General features: G+C 33.9%; 1 protein-coding gene across 1 annotated transcript; it reads right to left on the reverse strand.

The window, feature by feature from the left end:
• Positions 1 to 56: 56 nt before the first annotated feature.
• Positions 57 to 8,210, reverse strand: LOC130641751 (lupus La protein homolog B-like). Its single transcript, XM_057448695.1, has 13 exons — positions 7,957 to 8,210; positions 6,746 to 6,815; positions 5,809 to 5,849; positions 4,736 to 4,801; positions 4,206 to 4,310; positions 3,463 to 3,528; positions 2,926 to 3,071; positions 2,472 to 2,531; positions 1,861 to 1,879; positions 1,238 to 1,309; positions 1,092 to 1,151; positions 822 to 939; positions 57 to 453 (listed from the first exon to the last, which is right to left on the reverse strand). The coding sequence occupies exons 1-13, from the start codon at positions 8,116 to 8,118 to the stop codon at positions 176 to 178; spliced, it is 1,263 nt and encodes a 420-aa protein (XP_057304678.1). The 5' UTR covers positions 8,119 to 8,210; the 3' UTR covers positions 57 to 175.
• Positions 8,211 to 11,741: the final 3,531 nt, after the last annotated feature.

Raw genomic sequence — 11,741 nt, forward strand, 5'->3', positions numbered from 1 at the left:
TAAGAACACATAATCCGTAATAGAATACTGAATGGGGCCAAAAATACAACGCAAGATATAAGAATTATTCCTTTTCGTCACTAAAATGTAAAAATATGGTGTAAAACAACGAATACAGTCAAGGGCTAGGCTCTTGTTTCACGACGAACAATAACACAAAATAACATGTAACATTTTAAGGCTCTGATTCAACTTTCGCCTTTTTTGCATCACTTTCTAATGTTTTCTCGGTTGCTTTAGTTTCATCATCATTAAAACGCTTATGCTCGTTGTTAGCCTGTTCTCCAGACTCCTCCTTTTTACCATCTTCCCATTGGCGTTTTCGTCGAAAATTCTTTTCACCTCTACCTCTACTTCTACCACGCCCACGATCACGCCCTCTACCGCCTCTGTTTTGTCTTTGCTTTTTCATATCTTCATCTACCATCTTCCAATAATTTTCCTCTTCTTCTCCTAAGTGAAAATGTTTACAAAGTAGTAGGTACAGATGCACGTATTTGTTTGTAAGCAATTTTTGACCTGGGACTTAAGTTGCTAAAAAAATCGAAGTTTATTAATTTGAAAGATTTTAATACAGTTGCTTATAAAAATATGTGTACAGTATTTTATTAAAAAAAAACAGTTGGTATTTTAGGCCCAGCCTTTATTAGTATCTGAGCAGATTTTCATATATTTTTTAGTGCTTTCCCATATTTTTAGGTTCACATTAGAGACTGAAGCAACCAACAAGTAAATTCAAAATACAAATTATACCTTCATATCATTTTTCAGGGTAACAACGGCGCAAACATGCAGACGTGTGATAAACATATATATTGTACCTTCTATAACTCGAAGCGTTGACTCCACACCGTTTATCATAATTTTCCCATCACTTGCTGCTTTGACAGCGTCGATTGCTTTTTGTGCAGCTCCTTCGTCATGGAAACGAACAAACCCCTTCAAAGAAGAATACAAAGCAAGTTACAAACCAAAGAGTAAAGAAAGAAACTTCTGTCTCTGGAAAATGTTAAAACGAAATATGGGACTGGGTGTTAGAGTCTCCCTATAACATCGAAATTGTTTTTAAAAAATATATGTATAAGTATTACCTCTGTCTCTCCTCTGTTGAAATCCACCCATGCAATTTTCTCGTGCTCGCCAAACAAAGTCTAAACAGATATTGTTTTAAATGCCCCAATATTTATAGCAAAAGGAGCACATGTTGACTCCACAGTACACTTTATGATTGACGTACCTTTAAATCCTCTCGACTTGTACCTTCTCCCACATTTTTGAAATAAAGCGCGCATCCAGGTTTTCTATGTGTCTAATATGATATGAAAAATGGAAAAGAAGTCATGGTTTTATGGTACGTCCAAAATTATGTGCCATATAGGGTGAATACTGGTCACACTATTGAATACTGGTCATATACTTGGTTAACTCTTAATTAAAGACAGGGTTAAGTTGATCAAAGTTTTTAAACATCAAAATATCAAAAAGTCATTTGTTGTTAAACTTAGAAAAACTTCATAGGCAAAAAACAGTTATAGAAAGAATTATACGACTTTTTCAGACCCAATGGTTAAAAAAGGTTGCGTGTACAAACAATCAGAAATCTATTGCACATATTTCTTTTTTATTTGTGAATTAGAAAATTTTGGTCCAAAACCTAATTTTTACAAAAAAAAGTTTCTTTTTTTGTATTCAGTTAGCACTTAAATAATAAACTATAGAACATCTTATATAATTATGCAGAAACTGTCTGTCTGTAACAAACCGTCAATTATATTTCGTTATATTATATATATTATTTATTATACTTTGATTATTTGGTTGATTAAAAGGTAAACAAAAACAACAATGAAACAAACTAACCTTTCTGTCTTCTTCAGCACTGAAAAGAACAAGTTTTAAAATATGACAATAAGAGAATTTATCATACCGAGAGAAAAAATATATATCTCACAGCTAACGTCAGAAATGTTTGCAATGTTTGAAAATCAAAAATAAAAAGGATTTAAAATAAAATTTTTGGCAGAGCTATATTTAACTTAATTAAAGCTGTTATCAAGAAAGAAAAAAAAAACATGTTTAATTTCTAACACTTGTGGAATTTAACATTTCTAAAAGATGATAAGCGATATGCAAGATTGCATTTAACGGTATTACAAGCTATTTTGTATTGCTTACATTGACGCAGCCAGACAGTACAACGTCATACAAAATCATAAAAAATCATATTAGAATAAGCGGCAGACCAATTGAATTATTAGAATCATTCAAGCTAAGATTTTGATATCAGTCAAGTAACAAATATTAGTCAAAAAGGTCTCTTTTAATGCTTTTAAAACTACTGCGCAAGCACCACAATCATCTATAAAATGAATGTTGTCCCTATACTACGTGCTAAGCACAAAAGATAATTTCCCCCATCACATTAGTCAACCTAACTCGACAAGGAAAAAGTGAGGTGAAACATGGCTTACTTTTTTTGTTCATCTTCAGGATTCTTTCTACTTTCATTCTTTTTTTTGAAATAGTCATCTCTACAGAAAAACAAAATACTACCCTGACTATACATATCGATTGGTGTGAATACCACTACAACAAATATGAATGTTTTGAGATTTATAACGAGTACTAGGAATTTATCTTAAGGGGCAAAAATTATTTTGGGGATCAGTGTTTCATTTTGCTGACAGTATTTTACCTAAAATAACTTTTAGAAATAAAATGTATTTTTAAATGACTTAGATCATACAGGAAATTAAAGTACAAAGAAAGTAAAATTTTTGCGGTAGAAATTGCAGCCAATACAATTTTTTTGCAGATTCTTGACTTTCAAAAATTTCTTCCACAAATAATTTTTTTCTTTTCCTAAAAGAATTTGGAAAATCAGCCACAGCTGTCAATATCAAACAAATTGTGTTTTGCTATTACCTTGTCATGACTACTAAGAGTTGGTCTTCACATTTTAACTCTTTATCGTTGAGAAGTTTCTCAGCTTCCTCTTGTGTCGTAAATTCAATGAATATCGATCCTTTAAACTTGCGTTCGTCATTTGTACGTAATTTGATGAAAATACTCTAAAAAAAACACCCTGTGAGTATTGTAAGTAGTCAGAAGTTGGAAGTATATATTCATAAAATATCAGAAACGTTCTTTAAAGCCAGGAAAGTATAGGCAATCCAGTAATACACATTGCAACAAGAAAAAGCAAACAATAATCCGAAACAGTTAATAAAATGACGACAACATAAATTAAAATCATTATGGAAATCATTGTTATTATGGAAAACCAATCAATTTATTTATTTCAATGCTTTATCATTTAGTGTCCTTTCAAGAAGAATAATATATGAAAAATATAGTAGCATTTTAAGAAACGTTTTTAAAAAATCTAAAATCAAGAACGTATAAATGTTTAAAACAATAACACACACAGCAATAAAATTTTAAAAATAAACATTTGCATACCTTCACTTCAAGTTTATCGAAAAATTCTTGTATGTTGTCTAATGTGTACGTATCAGGAAAGCCTTTCTAAAAAGAACAAGAAAATCACTAAGACTCACAAGTAACATGGATGTAAACACTGCAGAGAGATAAAGCCAAAGAATATATATATTATCACTAAAATGATTATTCTTTACTTTGAAACAAAAAAAACATGCAGAACGAGTACTCTTGGACCAGAGTTAAATTAAAGAATTAAAAAAAGATAACTTTTCAAAAAATTAAAATTCTTTTATTATTAAAAAATATAAAAAGTAAATTAAAAATAAATGAAAATTACATCAACAAAATTTTCAGTTTCCTTGCACTACTTTTTTTCTCTCCCTTGTAAAGCCTAAGGATTCGTTTTCTAGAATTTCTCAGTTCTTGTATAATCCAAAAACAAAACTGATTCACAATGCAAGTACAAAATGAGGATAATAGCTAAATTTTAAACACTATAAAGGAGATTATGTTAAATTAAATGTATTTAGGAATGTAAAGGAGTGGTCACACTGACATTACGAGTGTACAATGACTTCCATTGTTTTCTTTCTAAAAATGTACATCATTGTTTAGTTGTCATAGAAGATTGTCTGTGATGGAAGAACCACACATAAAAATTCTACAGAATTTCTATACTTTTCCTCATTAACAGCCATATACACAACAAGGGCAAAACGTAACTTGCAAAACTGAGATATTCTGTTATAACATATACATACCATATATAATGTTTTTAGTTTGGATGCTTTGCGAACCATTGGATCAGAATGGTCTGGTAAAGGTTTATCAGGTGATCGTCTGACTTTAAAATCAACATCATTTATCTGCAAGATAGGGGAAATGGTAGCATGTATATTATAAGCACAGGCATTTAACACAATGGTTTCCCTACAACTACTTTTTTTCCTTGTGCTAACATACAATCTTCTTAATTTCTGCAAAACAATTTAAACAAAAAAAAACATATATTAACTTCACACCAAAGACAGTAAATGTGAAAGATATGGCTTTTCAGCAAGTATTTTACATTTTTGACACGCATTATATCTATCTATAGAAACGATTACCAGTACATGTTATTGTGAGTTAATAAAAGACTAAAAATTTGGAATTTTGATTGATCAAAGAAAAGCAATTGAGATAATAAAACTAAATCTAAAATTTGGTTGCAAATATAATTAGCGATTAAATGAAAAGACAGAGTAAAAAGTAAAGATTGAGGTAGGCAACAAAATAAAAAAAAACTTACTTCTAAGAGTCCACTATCTGATTTCTTTAGAGCCTTTGCAATTTCTGCTAAATCAGTTGATAATTTCTATAACAAGAGGCAAACCACAGGTAGCTTCAGTTTACACCAGAAGGCTTTCAGGGTAAATGGTTTGAAACAATTATTAACTACTTTAAACTCACTAAATTTGACAGTATAGGCACTTTCTAATTTTAATGTTATAAAATTTTATCAGTGTCTAATATTTAAAAATTTATTAAAACTAACTCAAGAATATAATTATAAATTCAGAAATTTAGTATTTTGCATGAATTAAATTGAGCAGGAGACCCTCAAAACCATGATTCTTATACAAGACTGAGTGACTGTTCAATAAGGAGAGTCCAACTCAATTAGTCGTTTTATGGCGAATTCGATAGTAGCTTACAGTCTGTTGGTGTGCAAAACAAAAATAATTTTACGGAGGACAAAAAATAATAAACAACAACGAAATAATAAAGAAATACACATTAACAATGGTTGTAGTAAATTAACGTTATTGATTCACCTTAATTAGTATAATTGTAGATTGACATTCAACCAACAAAAAATAACTATTTATTATCTTCTATGCCCATTATATTTTCGTGAGATTTTTTTGTTTTTATGAAAATTAGAGTCGGACAGGCCCGTAGAACAACTAATTAAGTTGGAGTCGCCTAATTTATGATAACCAGCTCACTGATAACTAATGATCATTGTCATCTGTGAATCGTTGTTTTAAAACAATTTTTAAACAACATTTCCACATTTAAAAAAAGAAAAATTTAAATTTGTAATAATCACAAAATATGGTTTACGACATTGAAATGAAGCAATACGTTAAAATATTTAAAAAAGTTTGTCTTTAATGACAATATTCAGACAGTTCTGCTCAAGGAATGAAATCATGATGCTGTTATGAGTGTTGTCATGTACCTGATCTGAAAATTAAGATTATGCTTAACATTACCAGTCATTTTTTATAAACTTAAACCTGAATATAGCTTTAGAGATTTCAAGATATCAAGATGTCAAGACTTCTAACACTAATAATATAAAAAATTACAGTATACCTTCACTCTGTTGAATGTTGTTAAGCATTCAAGTGTAATCCCTGTTCCAGAAAAGTTAAAAAAAATACCAGTAAATGCAAACACCTTAGTCTGAACATATTTAATGCAAGTTTCTGCATCTATAAACCTTATTTTACTCATAATGAAGCTTTTTGTTATATAGTAACATCTTCTGGTATATACAAAAATTATTCACTTTATACATCATCAAAATACTACAATTATCAATAAAAACGAATGTGAGAATAAAACTTTCCATAAGAGATAGAATAACTAAAACCAATAAGGAACCTAGATAAAGGGTTTCATATCATACCTAAATAAATCCAAACTTTTAATATCTTTTTGGCCGTTAAGCGACAGATTGGAAAACACAATAAAAAAAGCTTTTATTCTTGCATTTATTTTCTATAATTAAAGATGTGTACAAAGTAGATAATTTTTTATTTTTGTATATTCCTGAAGATGTTCCTTTATGTAATGAAAAGCTCTGTGAATAAAATATTTTATCATATACACGTTTTTATGTTATTATTTTATGTTGGCTGTTGAAAAATAACACATCTAAAAGGTTGTGAAAAAAGTTTGTTTTTTGTATCTTGGATTTATAGACAATTAAAAAATTTGAGGAGACTATAAAGGTGATGTGAAAACCAAATAATTATATACTTTATAAAATGTAGCATTTCTATGTATTTGAAAAAAAGTTGTAAAATTAAAATTGGGGAGATTTAAAGAGTTTTAAGGAGGTGTAGCAACCCTGATAATTGACTATTCACCTAATTAACAAAAAAATCCATAACTTTTTAGAAGATCTTACTCAAGAAAATTTTGAGTTCAATGAACACAGATACATCTGAGAACCTAAATTTATCAGAACTTATTTTTGCTAACAATTTTAATTACTAAAAACACTATAACAAAGAAGAAAAGATACAACCATCATCTTCGGGAATTTTTTCTTGCAAAAATTTATCTCTTGGAAGGTTAACATCTCCAAAGTAATACTAAAAAAATATATAAATAAATTATGCACACTCTACTAATAACTTGTGTCGACGTATATAATGTTTTAGTTTCGTATCAAAAAAAGGGACATGTGCACAGGCGAAAAATGTAAACAACAGACAACAACAATCTAAGATATTAGGTTAAAGAATGTTGAGAGGTTCAGAAAAAAACAATTCCAGTGGATTTTAAATCTTGTATATATATATTCCTAAAAAATCAATAAATTAACATATAAATAGCCAATTTGGCCTATGTGGACCTTTTTGATAGTCAGAATCTGTGTCCATATATCAGTACGGGATCTTTCCCCGATCGGGTGAGTGTCCCCCGATTGAGTTAACCACTCGATCGAGTGAGTCGGCACTGGCGACAATTTTTCACAACATGTGCAACCTAGACTAATATGCACCATGTAGTCAATCCAACTCAAGAAATCATCAATAGCATTGGAACGGCACGGTGATTTTTTTTTAATTGGTGAAACGGCGCAAAATAAGTTTATGACTTAATACTTTCGGCCAGTAGCTTGCCCTTTTAAAAAGCAATTTTAAGCAAGAAAAATACTCACCCGATTCAGGTAAGTCTCTCCCGATTGGGTGGTTGCGCACTCACTTGATCGGGTGATTTACAGTCACCCTATCGGGGAAATATCCCGTACTGTATATATATGAAACTTTGTAAACATTTACAGCGTATCTATAGACCTTTTTGAATGTTTACATTTTCTGCGGTAATACCTTTCGGCTTTAACAATTGCGTGGCAGGCAAAATATGCAAGTGCTAGGTGAAGTGAGGTCCTTTTTAGTCTGTTTCTTCACACAAACGTATCATTACAACTTTATTTAAATATATGTCAATCAGAAGTTATAGATCTACACTCAATAGTAGTTTAAAGGCTCGAAAATGTATCCATAGAAAGAAATGGGTTGAAAAAGACCTTTCTACAGAAAGCTTTCACAACTTTCTGCCTGCCAACGTAAACATTCAAAAAGGGAAATGTACTTCAAATTAACAACACAAAACAGAACAGATATAGCTACACCAAAGATGTTTGTCTGTTGTATTTTAGTATAGTTACAAAATTCTTTGAATACACATTTCAAGGTTTATAAAAATAGTAGCTATCTGGGTACTTACTTCGATTTGCCGAATTAATTTCTTATCTAAATCTGAAAGTGGTTCAGCTGATGTGTCATTCTCAGCATTCTTAGCTTCCGTGTTTTCTGGAGTAGTCTTTACCTGGTCTGTACTAGTTGTTTTAGTTTCCTCTGGAATAGTTTCAGATTCATTTGATGCCATTTTATTATGTATATACTTTACTTTCCTTTTCAGTTTAAAGAAACCACCGCCGTCGACAACCACATGGGGAAAATGGTTAGTGGTGAAGAAGGATGGATTTTAGCTCGGAAACTTACACGACAAAAAAAGCGGTAAAACGGCGATTAAAATGAAAACATTTCCGCCCTCAAACTCGGAGCAAGGTATTGTAATGAACGCCCTCGTTTCTTGGAAAATCATTCAGACCATCTGCGCAGATGATCTGAATAATTTTCAAATCAAAATTGCCTAATATATTTTTTTCCTTCACTGAAACAACCTTAGATTGGGTTAAAAATCTATAACATAAGTGTGGCAGAAATTCCGACTCCATTTTTTGATACAACCCCGTGAGTTTGCTGTTATGCAGTACAACCACCTGCTTAATGAATGCCCCAGAACGATTATGGACTCAAAGAGATACACAGCAAGGTCGTTGATCTGGATCCACTCAGACTCGAGGCTGTCCCGGATAATTTGAAGGCGCCTTCGGTCTTCGGGGATGTTCCGGAATGGTATGTCACAAATGTGCCAGTTTCCACGTTGGTGTAATAAGTATCACCAACGGAAACTACTTTCGAGGTTTATCTCATTGAGCTCTGGGGTTGAGAAGGAAGGATACCGTACTCAGATGGGATCTACCGCTAATGATAACACCCTAAAAATTGTCCACTCTCACGGTCTCCCAATATTCAGAGGGTTCTGCGTTAATCATGTCGTTTGACCTCAACTACTACCCTGGATGGTTGGTTAAGCACCCTCAGATCCCTTGCAAAAGTTGGGAGGAGTCGGGAGGGCATTGTTTTGGATCGGTTCATTAAACCTATATTTTCTGTGAAGGAATCTGAAAGTCAGAATTAGCTTCCACAAGAAAAGGTATCCTATGCAGCTTGGAAATATATGGCAGTGACCAAGCTTGGAAGTGTCTACAGACAAGATCGTAACTACTGCGTGCAGAGTTATATAGAGGAGTGTAAGTTCAAGGAGGTTCTGTCGGATTACGTATCCTAATTTAGTGCGTCTGAAAATGAAGTGGCACAGTTGTAGACAAGACGAAAGGCGCACCTTGTGTGTTCTAAGTAGACACACACAAGAATTGAGGTTGATATCAAATGTGTCTATGATTAGGAGATAAAAATCACATACACGACACGTGCATCAAAGCTGTTAAGCGGGTCCCTTAAAATATTCAAGCTTTTTTCCTAGCGATTTAAGATCCAAGAAATAAGCATCAAGGCTATTGAGTGGTACCCCTTTCTGCTTCAGTATGTCCCGACCATTTGAAGACCCAAAAGATGCGGTCCCCACGCATGCGCGATTTTGTCTTGGATCTCTTGAAGAAGGAAGGGATGTTAGTGAATACTGCTGACGATGAGCCTTAAATACTCAGATAGTTGAAAAGTATCTGCGCATTGGACTGTTAAGGTTGATAGTTCGCGATCCGCTTAACTCTCTGTCTAGCCTGTTCCTTAGGCATCAAATAATCTTTTTCCTGCAAAATCAGACTGAATATATTATAAATTATAACACTATTCTCTGTAGCCTTAGAGATGAGGTTACAATGGAGTTCAGCTTAGAATTCTAGAGGTATTCTTCTAGGGCTATGGCTATGGCTAGTGCGAGACCTGGAAGACCTACACCAAGTGGTGTTCCTAAACCTGCCTTAGACTTGGCCTTAGCGACGCCTTTGTTTTATATATCCTCTTGTTTTGTAGATACACCGGGCAGTGCCTTCTTTGCCTACAGTCTCTTTACATTTTATTCTACCTTCCCGATTTCACTATTGTACAAGATCATCTCGCTTTTCAAGTGTTCCATGTGTACCGTGCAGAGCCTGGAGTTCGATATTCAATCCCAATTCGTTCTCAGTCTGTAAATACTTCTGACAGGAGGCTCCCTGTGTCATCAAAACGTTCTCCTTCTATATCATCAGGTCTCTCCGGTACATCCTTTTGCGCGTTCTTGAGGTCGTTTAGAAGCCTTTGAGCCATGCCTTTACATTTATTCGGTGTAGAGTGGTCCGTGAACTTGCAGGCGTATTGTGCCTAAGGACCTTTTATTGCATTAATTGATCGAAGTTCACTGGTCCTTTTAATGATCTCTACCCTCATAGAGGAGTTCATTTCCTCTCGGCTTAAAATCGTCAAAGTGTTTTGCATTTGAAAGCCCCAACTCTTTCCCGACCTCTTAAGCTCCTTCGCAATCATTCTCATCTCTTTATCGATCAGTTTCATTTCCTGTCTCTCGTGACGGTATTAGAGGTAGAGGTTCTTGGAGATAATTATTTTATGGAATATGGTCTTCTGGCATCTCCTTCACCACAAAGAGCAGCGTCCTTTCCCCGAATTTCTCACACAGCTCCTAAAGCTACTATATCTTCTCATCATCGCCCTTTGCGATTTGATCAACGAAATACCACTTGATAAGGTTGATGTCGCACTTCGTACAATTAATACCAAGCATTGGTTCTTGAGTTACCCATTCTACCTCATACAATTTAATTCTCTAACGCCCGCATGTCAAAGGGTATATCCTATCTACCTCTGCCACGAGGTGCCCTCGTCCATTTTCCAGCTCTTCAACAAATCTTTGAACAAAGATCTTTTGATCCTCATGCCCTATAAACGTTGGCTCACTGTTAAAACTATTATGGATAGTCACACTAACCGGTACGTTCTCTGACATATACATGAGATCTCATGTTAGCTGCTGATTCCTGGGCACCAGAGAGCTTCAAAGTCGAAAACAATATATTGGTGGTTTCTCACATATCCAGACCATGACGAGGTTGTAGCCTAGCCCTGTATTAGTTTTCTATTTAGAATTGGCTTCTTTATATCTGTTCTTTTCCGCATTGATTCTATTTGGTTGATAGAGCATCCGTGCTATCTTTATTCATTGTATTCGTAGACGGTCTTAATGACAGGTTCGTAGCCGCCTACCGTGCATAGTTTGTACTTTACTTTATTTCGAATCACACACTCTTCTCCATGCCTGTACAGCGCGTGGTCTTCCAGTCTTTATCGACATCATCTGGATCCATTGCGATGCTGTGAAGCTTCTCATTGTAAAATACCTCTGCCTTACTTGCCATACGCTGGACTTTTTTACCTCTGCATATGATCATCGTCTGGGGTCTCCGACATTCAGTCTTTTTGTGTTTACCCAGATTACATGCATTAGTGAATAGCTTACCCCAGTTTTCACATTCCAGCGTCTTTGCTAAAACCTGCATCATATCTAGGGTAATGTCGGCCGTAAAGGAATCTCTGCCTGTGCTTATGGTTTTGACCTGTATATGCCTTTCCCTCGTATGAGCCTGGGGTCTCGATCATTCTCTTAAGTTGGCTTCGCTCTAATAATCAGCAGCCTCCAGATCAAAACGCTTCTTGGCATTCCTTTATACATGGTTCGGTTTCAGCAATACTTTACTATGATCTTTTGCTATCTTTACTCATCTCCACCTTTGTTAATCATCTCACAGAAAAGCTGTATACAACTTTCACCATTATCTCAATGTCTTGTGTGATTTTCCCCATGATAACATTCGTGAGCGGTTGATGTTCTTGTTTAATCGCCAATCTTAACACAATGACCATCTTCCT

Source organism: Hydractinia symbiolongicarpus, chromosome 4 (assembly GCF_029227915.1).
Source record: "Hydractinia symbiolongicarpus strain clone_291-10 chromosome 4, HSymV2.1, whole genome shotgun sequence".
Lineage (NCBI taxonomy): Eukaryota > Metazoa > Cnidaria > Hydrozoa > Anthoathecata > Hydractiniidae > Hydractinia > Hydractinia symbiolongicarpus.

Coding starts and splice junctions, on each gene's coding strand:
- LOC130641751 (XM_057448695.1), bottom strand. CDS start 8,118: ATGGCATCAAATGAATCTGAAACTATTCCAGAGGAAACTAAAACAACT. Junction 4,802..5,808: donor CAACATTCAACAGAGTGAAG/GTATACTGTAAT, acceptor CTCTTGTTATAG/AAATTATCAACTGATTTAGC. Junction 940..1,091: donor TCAACAGAGGAGAGACAGAG/GTAATACTTATA, acceptor TCTTCTTTGAAG/GGGTTTGTTCGTTTCCATGA.